The following is a 23,901-nucleotide window of genomic DNA, read 5'->3' on the forward strand; positions in this document are numbered from 1 at the left end:
CCCTAATATCAGCCTATTCAGAAAGTGCTGGGGAAAAAGGTCTGGAGCACATATGGAATGTAACCCCGCGGGATCGAAAGGCTATCTCAGCACTCTTAAGAGGAATTGTAATTGAAGCAACGGAAAATTAATGTAATTTTCTCGGACTTGGCGTGCTCAAAATATTTTTTTTACTGAATCTAATTCTCCTTGCCTGCTAGTATAATCTATCGAAGCACCTCTAACGCTGAAACAAATCAAAGGAGGCCCAAGAGCTTGGCTGTTAAGCGTTATATCTGTTGCCGTTTATCGCGCTTTACTCGGCTACGCTACCGGGCAGCTGTATCTCGTCCAGTGTAACTTTCGCCATTATCCGTCATGGAAGTGGTCTTTTTTCGTCGACAGTCGTATCGCGTGGGTTAAATGTGTGGTTTGTACGATTTAATGGGTCAATTCCATATTCCATATTACTGCTGTGTATTTATTCGTGAAAAGCAGATATAGATGACTGGTAGCTCCGCGAGTGACGATTTTGGAATTGATTTTAATGCGCGCGGAGCGACAATTCCAGCGGCGGACTTGAGAACCCTCTAATGCAATATTCGTGTATGGACGAGTAAACACTGCAGCTCAGCTTTGAAATGGATGAAGCTGGTACTATTCGATGAAATTTTGGACCGAGCTCATCCTCTTTCATAGTAAGCCAGCGGAAAGGAACTTAGCGACCATGTTTCCTTCGGTGCCTTTCATTCAGAGCGGTCAGATACCGACAAAGAGTTCCCCGTCGCCTCTTTTCCGCCACCCGTGAAATCCTTTCCAAGGCAATCCGTTCTATTCTTTGCTCTCCTGGAAGTAAAAGCTCACTGCAGAACGGAGGTCAGGCAAAGAATAGCCCTTAAAAAATAGGCATTATGAACTAGTATAGAAATGACGGGTGGAATGTTACGCGTAAGCGTAGCGAAATCTTTTGAGAAAGATCGTAATAGTTCTATGGGACTAAAATGTAGTCTTATAAGTGACGAGAATGATGAAGGTCTAACGGGTTTTGAGGTATGGGAGTAGAGAATACATTTACGGAGACAAAGAGAGACGAAGATCTCGTCGGAATGGTCGCTGGAGAGAGTAAACCGTTGGATTGGACATTCGGCCGGTCTTACTCATATCTGCCTCGTCTAATGAGGTACATGTTGAATGGTCGATTCCGTGAAATTATTTTTTGCACGTGATTTCTAACGTATAATTATTTCGTCCTCCTAATATGGTATCAACGCGGCTTCTCTTCTCTCCTACTTTTGTCAGGATTTCCTCGTTACTCACTCGGTCGATCTATTTGATTAGCACTGCTTTCACGAAAGCCTTCCGTGTTCTCGAAGGAAATATGTACTAGATCGCGCATGACGCCCTCGCCGTAGCAGGTGGGCGAATCTCAAATTGAAACCCGAACTGTGATGTTCTTCCGTGTACTTCTTTCTTTTTCGCGTCCTTCTCTAACTGTTCCAATGTTTTATTCGAGGTCTTATAATCCGTTCTTGCATCCACTAGTCCCTCGACGTTTATCTTTATCGGGCCAGTATGTCTCAAGATAAGGCCGGTGACGTAGTTTCGTCCTCTTGTTAAAGTATTAAGGAGGTTTCTATTCTCTCCTTCTCTTCTTGGGACCTCATTGCTCAATCGTTCAATACATTTGATATTCATCATTCTTCTCTTGCACCACATTTCTAATGCCTCCCACCTCGATTTTTCGGATGCTATTGTAGGAAATGGAAAAATAGCAAATTAAATACCCATGTATATATTTTTTAGAACATTTATTCCTCTCCATCTTCTTGAGTACTAATTTTAATATTTTAATGAAATTTCCATTCGAAGTGAACGTCATGGAAACAAAAGTCATCATGGTAGTCAGTCAATCAGACCCTGTGGACGAATCACGTTTCATGATCTCGGATTTTGTCCATTTAAATATGGGTCCCATGCGCAACAACTAATCGCCCCTCTTGCATATATTTTCTCTGAGACTGTAATGAAGACGTGATTGATTGACCGTCATTGTCGCAAGGAGCCTCATTTTTCTTTCGCTTCCTGTGATGGCCAGCGTAATTGCGCATAAAATTGCGCGCTCGCCAGGATATTGCAAAGCCGTTAGCATTTTCGCGCATCTCGCTTCCTCATCCTTGACGGCGCTGCCCCAAACTGCGCAGCGGAATGCCTCGAGCGAAACGGGCTTTCTTCGTCCGCTCGGCGTGACGAGGCTGGGGTCAGTCACTGAGACCCATCGCAGGCGCACCGGAGAAAGAAATGCTGAGGAATCAAGGGGGCGGGGGAGATAGCACGTGCCTCAAAGGTAGGAGTCCTCCAGACGTGTGTGAGAGGGAGGTGAAGAGAGAAGAGAAAAAAAACACCATCGGACCTGCGGACTCTAGTCCATTCAGAATTGATCTCATGCCCGACCTCAATGCACGGATCCAGTCCGGGTTTTTATCGTCCTAGGTCGATCTCTATATGGTTACTGCCGGCAATTTATGAAAAGAGAAGAACTGGGAAAGAGCGGTGATATTACGTGCTCAGAGAACCCAAGGTATTTTTGCGGAGGTCATGCGCGCTGCGAAATCCGATGTTGGAATTGAGCAAGACGCCATAATAGGTTATTTCTTTTGTCGCTATCAGTTTTCTGAATTTGGGTCGTGCCTTTGCGCCTCGATAGATCGATACGGAAGGACCCTTGTATTAAACGCGCATAATACTTTGTTGTATTCAACAGGAATCACTCATTGTAATACACGTGTTTTCGTTCCATTCAATGTTTTAAGCGTTTTGTTACCGTGTTGCTTTCGTTCTTGGAATATTTATTGAAGGTGATTGGTATTTTTATGCTATGCTCTCTCCTTATCTCGTGACTATTCCGTATTTACTAATCCTCTTCCTCTCTGGACCCATGTCCTTGACACTTATGGAGGTTGTCCAAGAAAGGAAGAATAACTCATTCCATGGAAATTACGAAATATTATCTTCTAAGTGTATTTCATCGACAAAGGGTCACATAAAGTAGTCTTTCCTGGCTATGATGTATATAATTTTTATTTAAAAAAACCTCATTTTTACGAAGGATCTAATGGCAATACCCAGTGGCGTAACTATGGGGGGAGTGAGGGGGAGAGATCCCCCCCAAAACCTCAGAGAAACAAAAAACATATTTAGAGACATTGTCTAGTTTTAACTTATAATGACTGCATCTGCTTTACGTTAAATTTTAGGTAACAAAATGATGTAAAATGCGGTTCGGGCATGTCATTTTTCAAAAATTTTCCCGGTCCCCCCGTTGCCTCGGGGGGGACCGGGAAAATTTTGGATCGTGCGGTCTCCACCTCAGGTCATCCCATCCCCCAAGGCATATTCCTAGTTACGCCACTGGTAATACCTACAGGAAAATGTTCAGAATACTGCCGGACTGCATAAGTCATTTGGGCTAGCAGCTGATATATTGTTCGTTATACTTCTAAGAATCATGATGCAAATGAGATGTACACACGTTACCGTACACCGTACCTATTTGGTTGGTAGCAAGTGAATATCGTACTTAATGTCAAATCACGTTAGTTAAATGAAAATGGTGTGACCGTCGGCTCACATAGCTGGAAGAAGTATTAGCTTAAAAATATAAGCATGAAATAACCTCCATTCTATGTACCCCAATATTGGTGTGGGACCTCGATAGGTGTCGACTATGATGGTAAAACGCATAATTAGTTGATATCAAACAGCGATAAGTATGTCTTTTGGATCGTGCGGTCTCGAACCTACCTCATTAACATTCCCCTACTTATCACTGAGAATGTATTAGAATTTTTCCGTAATATATCCGCCATTCGCTCACAATCAGTAGGAAAAACTTATATAGTGTCTCAATATTTATTTTCATTTAATTTTGATTATTCTGTGAGTAGCTAAGTGCACTTTTCATTTATTTTATTATCCGCATGATCTCAATTTCAGTGTTTTTTTTCTGCTCCTTCGAAATGCATTGTTTACTGATTTGTACCCTTTTTAACTCTGCCACTAATGGCCACCGCTGCATTTATTCGTATTTCTTTGCTAACCGTAGCACTTTTTGTGTCATACATTTATAGGGCGTGGGCAAAAACGATTTGATACTCTGTTAGGTTTTATATTGATGTAAGTCTTCAATTGTCCTGCCAACATCCCATCCGAATATATCGTGCATGGTATTACCTCATTGTTTACTCGATACTTCATGTTAATCTAGACAATATACCAGTGGAATTTTCGTTTGTGAAAATTTTGAAGCTATGATATTGAATGACGCGTCTAATGGTGTTATTCAAACGATCGTTAAAATTTATAGGCGTACTGTTTTTTCGTAAACTTCACTACCAGGGCCTCTACTTGCTGCAAGTGGGAATTATTCGTAAAGATTTAATTCAATCTATGAAAAAACAACCGTGACCGGGAACCTCTTGCATTCATCACATAGTATTCAGCAGCGTTGGTAATCCCAGGGTCTGGACGCTGCGTTGCTGAAGAGCAGCGGCGACCCCATGCCTGTTGTGATATTCATGAGAAAGAAAGGCGAGAGGAAATCCAGAGTAATCTCTTTTAGTGTGGTAGGAGAACGGGGTGGTATGACGATGCTTTATTCTTCGTGTGGATACTTCCGTACAGTAATGCTGTTGCCCCGTCATGGCTTTCGTAGTCTACGATAATATCACCCGGATGAAAACAATAAAAATAATGCGTTTCCTGCTATCATCTCAAGCGAGTAAACTCCGCATTTTATTTGTTTCCAGTTTCTTGAAGAGTGATTATCCTTGTTTATTTGATTCAGTTTTCAGGAATTGGTTCGTTTACCAAATTTATAGACGATTCTGTTAAGATTTAAGACTGGGCATTCCCAAATGTAGCCTTTTGATATGATCCTTTGCCTACTTTTTGAATTACCTGCGCGACGAAATATCGAAGTTATCATTTCTTTGTCGAAAGCAGGTTTGGAGAGTTAGTGACATCACGCGTTGCTCTCGCTCGTTCACGTGATGCCCTGCACTTCGTCCTGGTTTTCTTGCTTTCCCGGGAATGAACTGGATACTAATGTTTCTCTGATGTCTTAGCAAATTTTCGAATTTTGCGACAACCTAATCGATTTTTTTATTCATTAATATTTGAATATGGACGAATTATTTTGTCACCGCTAACATATCGGAGTCTTGCAATAATCCTCCTATCCATTCCTTGGATACTTAATTAAATTTCGATTTTGGGTAGGATGAAAATATTGAATTTGCAGCGGCTTGGTTTTTTGATCGGAAGTTCTTAGGTCAAGTGCAATGATTGGCGCTTAAATGTATTTTGGGGAAATTAATTCAGCTCTTGAGACTAAATATAGACGTTCGGTTCAAGGAGTCTTAACAAAATGGACACAAGGAGTCTTAACTAAAAATTCTATCTATTCTCCAAAACAATAGTATTCGTACTAAGAGTATTGACTAGATATAATCTCGGTTTTATGACGAGCATGGCAAGGAAAGCGATTTATGCCCTTGAGGTGTGTTCAAAGTTGCCCATTGCTTCGCGTTTTCATGATGGAGTCACTGCCCCCTACTCTATAGCCATTCGGCATCCTTCTCTATGGGGTTGGCCTGTTTCCCAGGTGTAGTTGAATAAAAAACGGAAAGTTCAAGTGCCTTCCCGATACTCCTTAGTTGCCCCTGGCTATGCAAAGTAGCTATCAAGGGATCGAGCTATCGATGTGGAGATAGAGCACGAATTCAAAAATAGATAAGCTAAGGATAATCGTGATTGTCGATTCGGGGAACCGTGAGAAGCACGTTCGATACGAATTTTCAATGAAGCTTCAAATATATTTCGATGATGCTTGGAAAGATTATGGACGAAATATGCTCCTCTGAAGCGAAGTCGTAACCTTATACGACCTTTGTTGTTACTCTCAGTTTTATGCCATTGAAGCCTGCAAGAATATTTTAAGTATAAGGTAAAGCAATTAGTAATAATTTGTAATTCTTTCTGTTCATATATTTCCATGTGATATATGGGTAATATTTAAGCATAATAGGGGTAATATTCACGCATTTTGTAATATGGCATTGTACCGTTATGATGAAAAGCTAACCACTTGTATTTTTTGTAACGATGAACATCATTGGTATTACTTTCTGTTGGTATTATTTTCTGTATTGCATTTAATTTAATTATTGAGAAAATTGTAGAAGGAAAACGTATTATACATTTACTACCCCACGAATTATGTATTTGGTAAGAGGGAAGTCAGGAAATGTTTTTTCGAAAATCGGTAAAGAAGTTTTGTCGCCCTGCAAGAACTTTCTACATGTCAGAGCTGTGGGTGCTCAAATATGGTTTCATTATCAATGCATGTGCAAGGTCACTGGTAAACAATCGGAACTGAACTCAAATCCTCGCGAAAGAAATCGCTCCATCCAATGTATCTTCTCTCACACATTTGTTCTTTATTTATTATTGGGAATCTCTTTTCAGTTTTTACGGTGACTTTTACCACTCACTTACAAAATATTATAAAAATTTAAGATGGAAATGGAAGCTTCGCCAAGTACTTGCTCTGATGTTGAAACGTGTGTTAGCTTTAATGGAGCCGAATCCTCTTGTGTGAAAACGCAATAAAGTTGAAGTTTGTTTTCAGGACCAAGCCATAGCTATTTAGAATAGGTACATGAAATAATATTTTTATTAGAACATTCGTAAATTAAACAAGTATATTATTAAACAAAGTATCTAGATTGTCTTAACTTGTGGAGAAAAACAAATATTTCCATAGAAATAAGCTTGTAAATTTTCATTTATAACCAAAATTATTGCTTTTTCCTTATTTTTATTGCTGTGTGATTCCTAAACCATTGGGCATAGTACACATTAAAAACAAAGCAAATGGAGAATGAGAAATAGTCGGGGAGTTATCGGAGGAAATCGGTTTGTGTCGATTTGTGCCGGTACCATCAATTCTAACCTCGCCAATTATTGACTCATGTTAGCTCTTTGAGATATAGCTTAACTAGTGGAGGGCCTCGCTAATTTCTACTAACGAGCATCGTTCTAAGTGCTGTTCATTTTTCACGTTAATAGAATTACTCAATATTTCAGTTACTCTCTAAGCAGTACAATTAGTATCAAAATTTAAGACCACGTGTTGTGATAATCATTACTTTGATTATAATTTCTATGTCAGACATGGCTAGAAACAAACTTAGGAGGTTAGAAAATCGCTAATCTCTCCAATAGAAGCGAGTTTCTACATGTATTTTCTTAATCCAATGTAGGATGGATAACTTTCTCTATGAACCTTTCATGGAAATAATACGCCTTTCATTAAGATGGAAAAATATTTCTTCATACTTTTCTTTTTATTTATTTTTCTAAAATACTATGCAAAATTCGGCTCGCATTTATCAAGTTCGCCGTTTAAAAATTACTTCCGTACCATACTCGACCTTCTTCGCCGTTTCGAGGTACCTCTTCAGCCCATGTATCTGGGAGTTATAGCTGTGGAATTGTGACGGAGAGATAATTTTTACTATCAGAATGTATTTTTGGCTGCTGAACACGAATGCAAGCTTTTCAACAAAACTTCCTGCTGAAAAACGATGTTTTTAATGGGAATATCGAAAAAATAATGATGTTTTCTGTTTGTTTTATTCACAACTTTTGATGGTGAAAGTTAGGGAAGTAGTGAGTGCAAATTTGAAATCTTGATGAAATTTCCTTCAAAATCGTGCTTTATTTTCATTCCAACATCTTCACCTTCCTGGATCACCATTTATAACTGGGAGAGTGTTCTACCAGATTATCGTCAAGATTCCTTATAAGGAATACCCACTTTACCCGTCATCTACCAAAGAGGGAAGGGGAGCTACCTAACATCAGTAATAGAGTAGATTGTGTCTCAAAGTTTTTGATCAAACGAATAGATTCGAATCTTGCGACCTAAAAAACGGGAAGAGAGGAATAAATCGAAACTGCCTCCGGGATTTTCTCTGCAAAACTGCATTTCGGCTGGATTAACTGGGCTGAGTCAAGTATTGTGCTCAGGGTTTGAAAGATCAGGGAAATCAGAGTTATCAGGGAAAAGTCAGTGGTTTTGAAATGGATCCGAGAAGAATTAGAGAATCTCGTCATTAAGCCTGGGAAAATTAATGTTATGACGCGCGATTCAAAAGAACTGTCGTGTAGTTGGCTGGCCGAGGGACTTAGTTTCATTGACTTTTTTATTGGCGATATTAGTTTTGCTGAAATTAAGTTTGCAATTTTCATGTATTCATTGCAAATAAATGCGTTTTCAAAAGAGCTTGAATATATTTCTAAAATGATATTGTATTAAATTCACTCTCTTAAAAAATGTTATCCAATATAATAATAATAGATGCCTTTACACGGGCGAGGTTGAGTCTAAAAAGTCCCCTCACCCACCTAACCCCTAAATATTCGAAAGGAAAGTGTGGAAAATTCAGGGGAAATGAAGGTAATTGCCTGGTAAGGCCAGGGAATTTAAGTTCGGGAATCTTTTTGCAACACTGGTGCGAAACGGGCTTTAGGGTATCGCACGTCCGAGCTAGTCCCTCCGAGGTCCGTGGAGTTCCCGGTGGGAAGGGCCGAAGATGCGGCCGAGGAACTTCGGCGAGACAATGGCCGCGAGGAGAGCGGCTGCTTTCTCGAGGTGGTTGCGAAAGGCGCGAGCTTACTCCTTGAAGGACGGCAAGGAACCTTCCTCCCGCGTCGGCCGCAATTATTTCTGCCGATTAGGAAACATTTCTTCGCCGTGGGAAGGTTTCACTCCCTCGCATCGTCATTATTGTGCTTCATTTTCGAAAGGCCCCCGCGGAATTACGCCCTCTCCACCTCATTAAGGATTCACTCTCTCCCTGCGGTGGCGATTGTATTGGGTGGGAAAGTGGACGAGATGTGCCGCGGAAAACACCTACATTCGTCGAGACCGGGTGATTCATTCTGTCGATTGGAAATTGATTTGGCGTGGCGCTCGGAAATTACGGCTCCCCGAGTTGAGGTCCTGGATTCGCGGAGGTGTATCTAAGGGTTCTACATAGAGAGGTAGCGGATACAGAAAAAAACTCAGGGGGGTCGCAAAAGATATTTTGAGCTACCTTTACTTTTAACGTAATAAAAAAATTAATCAGAGTAGATACAAAGTTTAAGAAAGTTTTATTTAAACTGGTTTTACACGTGTGAAAGACACTACCATCTTACGATATAAAATAGTTACAATTGTGGTTCTGCAATGTTCGGCAATACGGGCGGCCCCGCAGAGGGGGGCGCGCGCCCCCATCTGTATCCCACACCAAAGGCGCCGATTCCATGGGGCTTGAGGGGGCTCGGGCCCCCCCAAAAATTCGTTATGGGTGTGAGGAAAAAATGTTTCAGGCTTGTTGATTTTCCCCTGAGTGTCCAGATATCGAGATTCGAGTTATCAGGGTTCTAATTTTGATCATATGACTCTTCTACAATGCTTAAAAAAGTTAAAACTAACTACTTATAAAATTTCCCGGGGCAAGATCCCCGGTTTGGGCCCCCCCCCAATATTTTTTGTAAGTCGGCGTCCCTGTCCCACACTGACATAGAGGAGGCCCATTTCAATCCCATAGATGGTTGATTTCTGTTGCCGCTTCGGTTTAATTTTAATCGATTTTCAAAAATGTCCGCTGCGCACTGATGGGTGTTTTGCGATTCACTTTATTTCCCAAAATTTTGCAGTATCGTGTTTGCAATTGCAAGGAATTAGAGAGCTATAAATTTGATAAATCACCTCATCATGAACGTAAACCCCGAATTACACCTTATTTCCTCGTGAAACTCGGATCACTTTGCCCATCAGCGACGCGAGTGGCGAGTTTTGTAAACCCATTTAAATGCGCAGTGAGTGGCAACACATCTGGAGGCCGACATGAGCAGTGGCGCAGCGAGGGGGGTTTTGGGGGATAACAGAGCTCACAGAAATTTTTAAATTAAATCTATTTTACTTAATTGAATAAATATTTCTTATAGAATAGTGCGAGGATTAATAAAATATCCCTCAAAGGCCGTAAAAATCACCATTTTGAACCATTTATCTTAATTTTTTCCGGCGGAAGGCCTCCGCTCCTCCCGATAACCCTGGCGGGTATGCAATACCCCAAGCACCCCAGTGTCAGTTGCGCCTGAAACCCCCCCTAGCCTTAATTCCTAGCTGCGCCCCTGGACTGGAGGATCCCCTTTTGTAATATTCGTGGGTCTATTACTCGCTCATTAAGGAAGTTGGCTCGGATAATTGAAGGTAGATCTCACCCCAGACTAAGCCACAGAAGTGTGACTCTTTCACAAATTCAGGTCAGGGGAACAAGTTTAGGGTACCGTTCCTTGGGTCACTTCGCGCTTCGAAAATTTTGTGCTTAGGGTTGTCCGATAACTTCCGTCGGGATTTGAGCCTGGGACTCTTTGATCAGTCGCCTAGCCCATCATTCACTTGCCCACTGCACTCCCCTCGTGTCCATATTTGAGATGAAATGGATGGGCAAAATATCGAATTGCAAATCAACATTTGGAACATTTTCACAGTCTAATCCTAAAACTATAGATGCATTGGATATGCTTAATTTCTGATAAGGAAAATTTTCCCGTCCTATTCATTTTTAATTTTCTTCAAGACAGCATTTTTGTGTGCATAACTTCACATTCCCAAACCTTAATCGATAACTTACAGTTAGCATGCTAAGGTGTTCCTTATGGACGTCATTCACGGAAATAACAATGGACTAGCCAGTGGTATATCTTTACAGAGCCAACTCCTATTGCACTTAATGTACAAAAATTCTGCGGAGGAAAAATCATTTGCCTTGACCGTGATTCGAAATCAGATCTCCCGAATTTCCAAGAGCTGTTCAACCACAACTTATCAGGCATCTTCTTCCTCTTATGAGTTTTATTTGTTTTAGAGGAAAAAACCTCGTCCCCACTTTCATTGAATATTTTCCTCGTTTCCTTTCAGTGTGAGATGTGGAAGAAGCATACATAAACGGCTTTTTCTCTTTCCACTTGGTGAAAAATCCTCTGTAACCATCATTTATCTAGGAACGATGTCATAGAGATTTTCTTCATGGTCACTAATTGTTTTCTTGGGTTTTAAGCAATCTGTATTCTGCCTAGTCTGTAGGTTGTTCAAAAATTGCATGACCACCTTGGGGCCTTATGTATTTGAAAAAACGCTTCATAACAGAACTGTGCAGGACGATATCAATATTGTTGCAGCTGAAATTGATGAAAATAAGCTGCGTGATTTGCTCTATACCTTATGTATAAAGAGATCAGCTCGAGAAAATAATTTAGGATATATAAAAGATAAACTAAGCGTCCCAGACAAGATTGACAATTTACAGAATGAAACAATTGAAGGAATAATATTTTTTATTTCTTTGCTTGCTGAAACTAATCGTCACCCATTTGACTTACCAGAAGCTGAAGCAGAGCTTGTCTCTGGGTATAATGTCGAGTATTCATCAATATTTCTTGTGATCTCAAAATGTATCTGAGTGCACACGATTGTGGTAAATGATATCAATTGAACCAGATTGCTTCATGTGTTCCAATGTCCTTTTATTGCAGTGTTGAGTGCAGTGGCCGCCTCCGGTGGTGGGTGGAGGGGGGTGTGACTTTGGCACATGTGACATGGGTGGGTCCTTGGGTAGGGGGACAGGGGGCGGAGGAGGCAGTGGGAGTGGTGGGGGCAGTGGCAGTATTCTAGATGCCTTTCCACCCCTCGGAGTGGGCCAGTCACCCTTGCACGTTGTCATGCTGGGTCTCGATTCAGCCGGGAAGACCACTGCACTGTACCGATTGAAGTTTGAACAGTATGTCAACACAGTGCCAACTATTGGATTCAACTGTGAAAGGGTAAGCAACACAATTCCAAAACTCATTTCAAAATTGTAATCAATCTCTCAAATTGAAACTTAGGTAACTCTTGTGAACGGCATAGGAAAATGGATGAAATGATAACTTTGTGGAATCAAATCAACTGCTAGAATTGCATTTTTTTATCTCTATTTTGTTTTTCCAAATTTTTTTTATGTATCTTAAAGTTTTGTGATTGTAAATTTCAGTATTTAAATATAATAAATTTTATAGACCAGATTTTGATAGTTAAAATATTCCAAAGATTTAGGATCGATGACGATAAAGTAAAACTATATGAGGTTAAAAGAAATCTTCTAAGGCATCACTTTGTGGAAGTTTAAATTGTCGAAGTGAAACACATAATGTAATTCTCCAAACTGAATTTTTTATCAACTGACCCAAGTTTCAGCAACTCAACCCAAAAAATGGCACTGAGCTCCTGAAACCCAGTTTGGTTGATAGAAATTATGTGTGGGGAACTATGAGGTAGAGTAACAAAGAATTTTTCTATCGTTTAAACGAACTAAGTACCATCTGGGTGTGGAAATTATATAGTGTGACACTTCTAACCTTGAAGTTCTGGTATTTTTTTATCAAGACTACTGTAAAATGTGTAATGAAGAAAGTGCAACAATGACTGGTTATATATATTCTAATGCTAATCTTCATGCATTTTTTGCATTAATATTGATGCAATTTGGAGTTCAGGTTGGTGTGCTGGCTAGAGTGGGCCCAGGTTCAAATCGTGACAGTGGTGGAGATTTTACAGACTCCCTGATCCCTGCTTGAGAGCTTTAAGAAGGGCACTTCAAGAACAGCATTCCATCCATCGGATGGGTCACTAAGCCTTGGTCCCCTTGGCACCTTACATTAGGATCAGGCTAATACCAATGCCAGGTTTCTCACCACCCTTCCTTTACTAACCTTTTCTATGGAAAAAATGACCTTATCCGGCGGTTGCCTCCTCCAAATACCTGACCATACATTAATGCATTTCTAGAATGACTATGAAGGCAGGTGATGAAATGTGAATTGGTGATTGTGATGGACTCCTCTCTCTTTGCAGGTGAGAGTTCGTGTGGGTGGGGGTGGTGGGAGCAGCCGTGCCGTGGCATTCCTAGTGTGGGACGTGGGGGGGCAGGAGCGTTTGCGTCCCCTCTGGAGGAGCTACACTCGCGCCACAGATGGCATTGTGTTTGTAGTGGACAGTGGAGCTGATGCCGAGCGAATGGACGAGGCCAAGATGGAGTTAATGCGAGCAGCCAGGAGCCCGGAGAATGCTGGCGTTCCCTTGTTGGTTGTTGCTAACAAGCAGGATTTGCCAGGGGCTCGGGAACCAGCGGAGGTGGAGCGGGCTCTTGGTTTATTGCCAGGTGGGCACCTCTCTTCAGTCTCTATGTGCTATTCATATATCCCACAGTTGTGAGAACTCATAACAGGCCCCTGACTTTGCCTATCATGGAGCCCAAGGATGTTAGAGATATATCCATTGAAGACCTGCTTAAATGGAGATGCCTGTGAAAATTGCATCCTTTAGCAGTCATGGATTTGATGCTGTCCCACCAGAAATTTTATGCATAGTTACTTTTATTATTTTTTTTTGGCAAGAGGCTCCAACAACAAATAAAATAGGTGTGTAGTAGAAAGCTGATTGCTCATGAAAACTTTTAAAAGAGGTCTGACTAGGGGTTTTTCGATTGGTAGACCGTCTCTTGCACTCTTTTAAACATCAATATTGCTTGATAATTGCTTTTGTCCCAGCCCAATTTAAATTTTATCATCATTTTCATATTTCATCATGTGTAAAATCTTGTTATCAGCCTCAATTTATCTATTACCAATTACAATCATGTACCTAACACACTCCAAACTTTTCTTCCGTTGTTCGATGGCCAACCCCTCCTGTGCACCGCTTTCCGTTCAACCTAGCAACTAAGCCTCTCCAGTAAAGATGGCACATTATCCCCCAACCACCAAAACTTATGTTTATTTCTCTAAGCTTCTACTTGGTGCTACTCTTTGTTAATTTGTGCTGGAATTTTTTATTCATTTATTATGTTACCTTTATTTTTGCTATTACAGTTTTACAACTCCTCCAAAAATTTCAATATGCACTGTACCCCCTCGTTTTGGGCACCCTTGTTTTAACACTAGAACTACCGATGGAGTCATTTTGACTCCTTGCGGTAAACGCGATCGCCTGATATACTTTCAAATTTTGTATATCAAACAAAAATGATTACCTTAAGTAATGTATCAATAAAAGCCGAAATAATCAGCAAAAACATATAATAAGGTTGGAGTCAGTATGACTCCATTCGGTAGTTCTAGGAGGGATATCAAGTCCGGTATTTCTAGTGTTAAAGTAGGATAAACCAGGGGTGATCTCAGACTGGCTTTACTAAACTAGGTGCTGACATCTCATATCCACATAGTGGTGGAGGAGATGAAGGGTCCTGCTTACTTAGTCCCTTTCAGAGAGAAAACCTTACGTAGTCGCTATTCTCCGGTTGACATTTTTATCATCTTGGGTAAGCCAAATGATTTTTATGGCATATAATATCATCCTTGTTGTAGATTAGCACCTATATACATGACTGCTTACAAAGTAACTTGTTTTATGTTGTGCTTTGCAAAACATACACCACAGATTAGCGACTAATTGTAAAGTACAGCTTTCTCTGCGATAGTGGCTAAAGAGATTTTCCATCTCCTGTGCCACAAACTAGACTTGAGACATTGGTACATTGTTCACTAAGCCCAGTCTGGTATTCACCTTGCAAGATGATGGCTTGGTAAATGTTCGCATACCTGACTGGCAATTGGAAGATCTGGCGAGCTAGAATAAATCACTTTCAAAAATTGATTTCAGGTGGGCCTGGTTTGGGTGTGAGTGGAATAGGGGGTGGTGCTGGTGGCTCAGCTGTGGTTGGTGGGAGTGGTGACTCTGGGGGCCCCCTTTGGCATGTGCAGCCAGCTTGTGCCATCACCGGCGAGGGCCTGGCCGAGGGAATGGAAGCACTCTATGAGATGATAATCAAACGGCGAAAGATGGCGCGGCAGAGCCGGAAGAAGCGGTGATGCTGCTGTTGCTGTTGCCATAGTGACAGGACCCCTCAGGAGCAGTCTAGTGAGGTTCAGCGGTGTCCTCCTTCCCCACCACCGCAGCCCGAGTCCAGTTGGCGTTGCTGTTGAATGCCACTTGGCACATTATCCCTCTACCGTTGGGGTGCGGTTGGTGATGAAATGGGGATGTTGGGTCTGATCAATACGTCCTCCCTATGCCTGCCGTGTGAACACATTCATCAGTCCTTGATCGATATTTATTGTTTGTATGAAATCAAGATAGGTCGATAGTTTTCTGGATCTTCAACTTTCTGGAAGAACTGTGATCATTTGCTATTTTCTGTGAATGGTGATTTATATTTCATTTACATTCTAGAAGGGGCTGATTTTTCTGCATGCATCATGTGGCGATGGTGTTTTGTCAGTGGGAATGTTCCCTAGCAAAGATGTTAACCAGGGTATGGTGTTTGTAAATGGTATGCAAAGTTTCTGTGTTACAGCTTACTTCATAGAGTTTGCTGAGGAATATTTGTATCTGAATGTATTCTCATTTTTGCATACTCAACAGTCCATTAGTATCACCAAAATATGTATTTATATGGTGCTTGTTTGTGATGCATATGAACTGCCGGTGTGAGCCATCAAGACAATTGAATTATTTCAGGAATGCATGAAAATGATGTCATGATATGGCTGTTACCATGTACATAAAAGAGGGTAGTCAAATAAGGATTTAATTTAGCAGCACGGCCAATGGTTGGGCTGCCTTTCCTTCTAGTTCCGTTTTATGCATATGTACCGAAATCAGAATCTTGGGCTGGCATTCACTCGCAGAGGCTGTGAGACTTAGGAGAAAATGCTATGCTTTTATCTATCGACACAACCATGTCTTTTTCGTGGTAACTCCTACACTCCTTCCCATATAAACCGCCCATGAGTGAAGTATGTAATGTTCCTGATATTTATTGAAGGAGCATATATTTCATGCTCTTGTTTTTCTACTAACTTTCAAGAAAAAAAAGACATTACAGTGATACTACTTTCTATCAGCCCCTAACCTTCGAGCTTTTACAATATGATTTTGTATGTATGCTTAGCAACTTATTTTCTTGCTCATGTGCGATGTTAGTTTTCCAAGGTGTGTTTTTAAATATATCTAATTAAGGCCTTTATAACTTTTCAAACGATCTAATTCTCATCATTGGATATATGCGGCAATACTTTTTAAAAGGAAGTTTTCATATACTTTTTTATTTCTCTCCTCCATTTAATTATTATTTTTCATGACAATAACTCAACTCACATAATGCCATATTTTGAACCTTATATGTGTGAATCTCAAAATATTCACACTCATTTGTAATGATGCTTACAAAATATTAACTCCTGGGAGGTCTTTATTGTATTGGGAAACATACTCATCCCACTTTTAATAGCTTCATTGTTTCCCTTTGTCTGTAATTGAAGTTATTAAGCTTGCTGTTAAAGCATTTTTGGTATTTGAGGGTTTGGTAAAGAAATGAATGAGTACAAGCTTGTATTTTGCAAAAGAATCATTACCTACTTTATAAATCAATGATGGCGCAAACATAGGCAATACCACCTATTCCTCACTTGCTTGTTGTATGGCTTTGGCTGTATTAGATCAGTAGGTGATCTTTGGAGTTTCATATCATGATTTTAACCGATAATTATTGAATATCGATTGGACTGAGGGAAATTCAGTGACTCACAGCACAAATTGTTGATGTATTATTTACCCCCTTTTTTATCTTCATTTTTAAAGTCTTTTCCGTGAAATAACTGTTGACTGGAGAAAGTCTTTTTTAATTTTTTTTGCCTTAATCTGTCCTATAATTGAGATGGTGTTTTAGAATTTGTTTTACTAAAGTGCACACACATTACCTCTTTACTCTTAACGTTCAGTTCGTAATCAAATGTGGTGTAGCCTTAACATACATTTGTCGAACATGAAGTACAAATATCGTTTGAATTTTACTTCTCATTTACATTTCAAAAATTTGGAAGGGTTATGTGTTCTTGATGTTTACTAGTGTAAAATTTTCTAGTATTCATTCAAAAATCTATGCTCTTATAATTTATGCCTTCAAATCTGGAGACATGTCCTGCCTTGAGCAGGCCTTAGAAAATGAATTTTATTTGCTTTTCAAGTTGAAAACTTGACTTCCTCAAAGTGGGAGCATATATTTAAAGGAATGTGTTGGAAATTGAGTGTTTAAAACAACCATGTCCGCAATAAGTTTCAGTAGATATGCTTTTGGTGGAAAATGCCGGAATTAATGTGAAGTGCAGGAAGCTAGCAGTCACTCTTCAGATTTTCTTTGGTACCAATAAATGTAGATTGCTATTTAACTTTCAGTTAAAGGTTAATTAGTTGAAACATATGAGCATGTGTTTTAAGTTATAACAACTCTAATAGAGAAAAAATTATAAAGATTTTGATTGTACCTCTATGCTTTCGTTAAAAGACTGCTTGCCGTGGTGGAATATTTTTACTCATGTATTCTGCAGACTTTTGGACCCTGAAAACTGCTATTACTTTTTTAAAATCTATATCCTAGTCGTCTTAGAGAGGCTTTTCACTTTTTTATTCTAAATTATGCATTCTCTTTGCCCCTTGTCTGGCAAACTGTTAGGCCACCAACGGCAACTGTTTCAAGATATGAAATAGTTAAAATATGACAACGGAAGTTAAAACTATGTGATTTGCGCAAAATCCATTATTAGAATAAGATTGGATACCACATGGCAGCTGGAAAGTGCTCATGGATTTTCGTGTGGATGAATCTGAAAACCTTTACTTTCCGAACCATAAGAAGAATTGGTGTATCATTCCAATTCATTTTGCCAAAGTGATATTTTTATTTATTTGTTTGAGCAATTTTTCTTGACATTCTGGTACTCATATTTGCTGTAGTCATTTAACTATATAACTGTTTGTTTCTTGTAAATTTTTAATATTTTTGTGGTTATCTTAATACCTTTCCTCAGGTTTTGTCTGACTTTATTCTGGGAAACAAAGTGTCTTTTAAGTTTTCCTAAATCAATGGTACCACCGACTTCCATCAAGCATTAGCATTGTTTTATTGAATTTTTTAGTCTGCCTTTTGGATCATTCAGCTAATATCTCTGGTGTTGCTCTTTTTGTGGCTTTGAAGACTTTGCTATAAATTATCCTTTGTGTGGTAAACGTTGAACTTCTATTCAAATGTGTAAACCTTCATATCAATTGAAACCAATGTCATTTTTATCAATGTTAACTTTAAGTTTTTTTGTAACTAAATTACTGATAGATTGGCTTTTGCTGCATTCATATGATAAAGGCATGCGCATTTAATGACTGTTCAGTATCAGGGTAGGGCAAGTTTAACAATCCAACCTAAATCTCTTTGCATATTAAGCTCGCAACCACAGTTATGTGTGCCTGGGAATTTGGAGCAGCTAATCAAGTAGATAGATCTGAGAATGAAAGATTCGATAATCAGTTGGCAGCTTTTTCATTTCATCTATTGTTTTATGTTCAAGTAATCATTTTTTCTAGTTGCCAAAAAGAGGCAAGAAAATGCATTCGGTTATAATGTGAATCGAAGAATTTGGGGATAGCTACGAATTTATTGGAGTGTATAGCTCTTTCTCTATCACTCTACTAAACTTGAGGTTACGCACTAAAGAGAAAAAATAATTGGGAGAGATTGTCTGTCAGTCAATCCTGTCAAACCTTCCGCTAATATAAACATATGCATGGAGGAATAGATAAAAAGTTGTGTGGCAATTTTTGATCTCTTCTTTTGCTGTCACATCAACTTATATTTTCAGTTGATGTAGTTATTTGATGGCTGCTTTAAATGATCATCTCATGAGGTACATACAATCCTTATTTTTTTCCTTAGGTAAATAGAATTTAGCATGTTCCAAGTATACCTGGTCTCTAAATCTTGCTGGTATATTTTTAAAGGAATAGCATAATTTTTTTTATCATTATTTGGAAGCCATTTAATTTTTCTCGAACAACAAAGGAATTCATAGTTGTCCTCAACTTTGATATATAAGCCATTCTGAAGCATCGGTGCTGTTTTTCTGTGGGATTGCAGGATAAAATTAATCATTTCTAGCCTCTTTTTATTATTTTTTTACTGGAATATGCAACTTCTGATAAAATTATATAGAGAGCTCATCGCTGAATAGAAAGTGGTTGTTACATATCACTTCAAAGTACACTTCACAGTGTTAAAATACTTGAGCAGAGCTACAGTTATGGTTTTTGCCACATCCATATCAGAGTGAAAACATTTTAAAAATTAACTATGATGTCTGCAATGGGCTGAATTGATGCCATTTTTATAGGTTGTCACTGAATAGTTGCAATATGACTTGGAAAATCATGGAAATATTAGTTTCCAGCAAATTAATCTATTTGGTATATCTATTGATCTGCATAATTGCAATCAAGAAAAGGGCCTGTAGGAATGTCTTTGTGTTCTGTCTGGATGTTAAAGTGTTATCTCGGATTCATTATCATTTTAAGATGTACACTTCTTTCCAAGAGAATTAATTTTAACATCGATTAAAATTTTATGCATAGTTTTTGGCTTGATATACTTAGCCATTGGATTATTAAATACTCTGGAAAACTATGCTTTTTAACCTCGGAAATTCAATGGAAATTTGGTCCACAATGGAGTAGTGTTTATTTTATTATCAATGGTTACCATTATTTGAGATGAACTATAATTTATCTGCAAAATGAAACCTATTCCTACGTCAAAGTGTTGTTCAAGTTTTTGTTTTTTGGAAAAGGCAGAGTTCCTGTGAATGTAGTGCTTCGTAATAATCTTCATTAAAAAAATGTAGGTGATCTTGGGTGATGCAGTGGTTCGGTTGATATTATTCTTGAATTATGCCCATGTGAGATGTGGAATTACAAGGCGAGGCTTCTTATGTGCATCCAACAGCAGTTTAAGAAGGAAAATTTTGGGAATTGACCAATGCACTGCAAATTCATGAATGGCTCTATTTTTTGTGTCCTCCAGCATGCCAAGGCTTTCTTTTGAATTAGAGCCACTGTGTCACTTGGATCAGCTGTTATTATTTGAACCAATAGTGTCCTAATTGTAATGTGTGGGCTGTAGTGTGTGACTTGCTAATGATTCAAAATGATAAGAATTTCCATAGGTGTTACCTTCATTAGTGTGTTTAATTTTATGTACCTACCATGTAAATACTGTCAACCGTATGGCAGATGTGTAAATATTGTTGATTGATGCCAAAGCTGTAAATGTTTTTTATTCGTTAATTTTTTGTATTTTGCAACATTACCCTCTCTCACATTTTATATGCAGGTTCTCATATTAATGGATGGATGTGATACTGATAATACATACATAATGAGACTTTCTATTTTTTGGCAACCCAGGTGCTATTTAGACAGAGTTGAGTTTAATATGGATTCTTAGTTGCATGCTCCTGTTTGACAGACGTAATTAACATTTATGCACCATAAAATTTTTTCTATGTTGCTTATGAGATTACTTTGGATTCATTAAAGAATTATACCAAGAAAATCTCTAGCATACTAATTGTTTGAAATGGACTGAGAGAGTGAAGTGATGACTAGATGATTCTTCTCCCCTATTTATTGTTACACGCTGAAAAATTGTTACTGCCTCAGATGTTCCCTTTGTACATTGTTTCTGATTTTTTTGTTATGGAGTTTCTTTAAATAAAACAATCAAAGTGAACTCATAAAATTGAAATTATTTCTTTAAGATGCATTTAAATATGCTATTTGAGGTTAAGTTATTAGCAAATATATGCCAAAGTTTTTTCATACTATGTCAAATACGATGTAATGAAAGCCTTTGGCGAATTTTCATTTTAAAGTGCTCCTTGAAAAACAAGGATATGCTTCATTAGAAAGAATTTATGATTCTGGTGATATAATCAGCATTTTCTGGTTCCCATTTCTTGAAAAAGTACTGTCACAGAAATAACAGATATATTTTTTTTCAAATCCAAGCATACCTTCTACCAAGCTTAAGGCTCTTTAATTCCAAAATTACTATTGGAAAAGTAAAACGGCCATTTTTTTACATTATGAATAGAGAGTTAGAGAGTGAAAAGAATGTTTGCATTTAAATCGGCCTCCCCGGCAAAAAAAATTACACTTAAGCCTCATGTATGCTGAAACATACCCCTTTCTTCAATTAAAACCCTCTAACATTTGCATTGCATGAGATATGAGGCAAGTGGAAATTACATAAGAAATGATAAGGTCATTAGGAGTACTTGCAAAAAATCCCAGATAAAAATAAACTCCTAGGTGGGTAGGAGGAGCATAGAGAGAGTAAACTACCCTTCAAGGTGGGTAGTTACAGACTACCGACCCATGCCTTACATTCTATGTAGTGTAGGGGAATGAGAATGCTAACTTTCCTTAACACTCACGGGGAAGTCCTTATCAACTATCCTACAGCGACCAAAATGTATGAGTAAATGGTATACCATACATTAAAAAATTTATGAATAGCTTAACTTACGGGAGGATGCACTGTGAGATAAGGAAAACATAGGAAAGAAGCAAATGGAAGAATAGATAGGTGAAGTTTGTTAATATTAAGTCCACAAAGCTACTGATCGAAAGGTACTGGTTAAAGTCCCTGGTGGCGCCCCAAACATAACCCTTAAAGTGTGAGGTAAACACAACACGCAGAGTTAGTTCAATTTTCAAATCATCGATTTTATTTAGATGTTCGTGTGGCAAACAATTTATCATGTGCTACGAGCATGTTTCTATATGGAAGCAAGGCATGGACATTGAGAGCAGCAGAGAAGTCAGAATGGAGGCATTCGAAATATAGTGCTACTGAAGAATGATGAAGATAAAATGGATCGACCGAGTAAGTAACGAGGAAGTGCTCAGAAGAGTGGGAGAAAAGAGAAGTCTTCTAAAAACCTTAAGCAGAAGACGGGAAAACTTAGTTGGCCACATTATGAGACATGACGGCCTGATGAAAACTATCACACAAGGACAGGTGGAAGGGTAGAGGGACAAGGAACAGCTGCGAATAAGTTACATAGGAAGGATTATAAAGGATGTAAAATAGAATAAATATGCCGCTGTGAAAAGGCTATTGGATTGGAGAGAGGATTGGAGAGCCGCATCAAACCAATCCTATTGTTGACCAATGATAATGATAAACTTGATTGTTTCTGGCTTTACTTTGTGAAAATCCATTCTTAATAATAAAACGTTATTGTACTTTTCCACACGATTTAATTAATACGACCAGTTTCGTCGCAGAGGCGACATCATCAGGTACAGAATCCGTTATAATAACAGTTATTTTGTTCTTGTTTATCTGGTTGCTATTACGTTGGTAGGGGAGGGTTGCGTTGGGGTTGGGGCTCTTGGAGATTCCCCTGAAGCTGAGTGACGCTCCAACCCCAACGCAACCCTCCCCTACCAACGTAATAGCAACCAGATAAACAAGAACAAAATAACTGTTATTATAACGGATTCTGTACCTGATGATGTCGCCTCTGCGACGAAACCGGTCGTATTAATTATATCGTGTGGAAAAGTACAATAATGTTTCATTATTAATGATAATGATGTTCAAATGGGCAAAAATCTTCACCTATTATCCTAATTTTTGTCATTGAGTAGATAGAAAAGAGTAGTAGCAAGTAGCAAAAAATGTACGACAGGCTTCAACATTTCCATGTTTTTAATAGGTTATCACCAAAAAAACTAACAAAAAACATGAATAAATATGGATTCCATTAATTAACACAGATAAATCATCTAGAGTATCACAGGTACAATAATTATTGTGTCAATTTCACCAGCAATTCACACTAAGACATCACCATATATCTGAGAGTATACATCACCAAAAACAGCAACAGCTGCTGCATAACATTTAAAAACTTCATAGGTTCAAAGAATAACAGAGTAAATTGAAAAGAAATCAGGAGAGAGTTACTGCAAACCAATATTAGTACTGATAACTACAATTGATATTAGAAGGGGCAACATCACAGCAATAGCCTGAATTGGATGGGGGAGGAGGTTGGCCAATTGGATACTGCATTGGGCTGCTGATTGGAGGATTCCAAGTTCAAATCCCAGGTGACATCCCAAAGAAACCCTATGAGAGTCAGGTGACACAGGGAAGGGAACTGGCCCCCCTTTATGTGTGATATTCTTATGCATGTAGCTTAGTCTGGGATGAGCTTTACCCTCACACACATACCAACCTCAGGGTTAAATCACTGAGGTGAGTGCTTTCAAACATGAAATGTATGATTAAATACTTCGTATCAAATTTAAAGCTAGATAGACCACTACACTTAACTCTAAACAATTAATGCATGGTTAGACACTGATAACTGAAAGACAACTGGATAAATCAAAAGGATAAAAAAAGCAGTTGTAATACTGACATTCAAGATGAAGGATAGAAAGTATTTCACATATTGTGATGTTCAGCTGATAAATGTAGCAGGGGGCAGTGAGGAAGTAAGGCTGGGGGGGGGGGGGGTTTAGGTGCAACGAATACCAGGGTGTGTAGGGGTATAGAATACCCACCAGGATAAGCGGTAGGTGCGAGATTAATAAATTGTGGAATTTTAACATACATGGTTCAAAATGGTGAGTTTTATGGCTTTCTGAGGGATATTTGATTAATCCTTCCACTATTCTAGTAGTAATATCAATCCAATTAAGTAAAATGGATTAAACTTAAACATTTCTCTGAGCTCTGAGGAGGGGGTTTTATTCCCCAAAACCCACCCTCGCCGCACCACTGGAATGTAGCATTCAACGTGTACTATCTAGCACTTCATTTTAAATGCATTTTTCTAACAAATAATTTTCACATAGGACATGAA

The 23,901-nt window shown here is 38.8% G+C and overlaps 1 protein-coding gene across 3 annotated transcripts in view; it reads left to right on the forward strand.

Moving 5' to 3' along the window:
- LOC124164856 (ADP-ribosylation factor-like protein 4C) overlaps positions 1 to 20,747 on the forward strand; it is a 109,084-nt gene extending 88,337 nt beyond the window's left edge. For all 3 annotated transcript variants that reach the window (XM_046542064.1, XM_046542066.1, XM_046542065.1), the window contains exons 3-5: positions 11,632 to 11,919; positions 12,989 to 13,295; positions 14,795 to 20,747. In XM_046542064.1, the coding sequence (XP_046398020.1) occupies positions 11,695 to 11,919; positions 12,989 to 13,295; positions 14,795 to 15,003 (741 nt within the window). In that variant the 5' untranslated portion in view covers positions 11,632 to 11,694 and the 3' untranslated portion in view covers positions 15,004 to 20,747. The remainder of the gene's footprint in view (positions 1 to 11,631; positions 11,920 to 12,988; positions 13,296 to 14,794) is intronic.
- Positions 20,748 to 23,901: the final 3,154 nt, after the last annotated feature.

The sequence above is a fragment of the Ischnura elegans genome, chromosome 9, assembly GCF_921293095.1.
Source record: "Ischnura elegans chromosome 9, ioIscEleg1.1, whole genome shotgun sequence".
NCBI classification, from domain to species: Eukaryota; Metazoa; Arthropoda; class Insecta; order Odonata; family Coenagrionidae; genus Ischnura; species Ischnura elegans.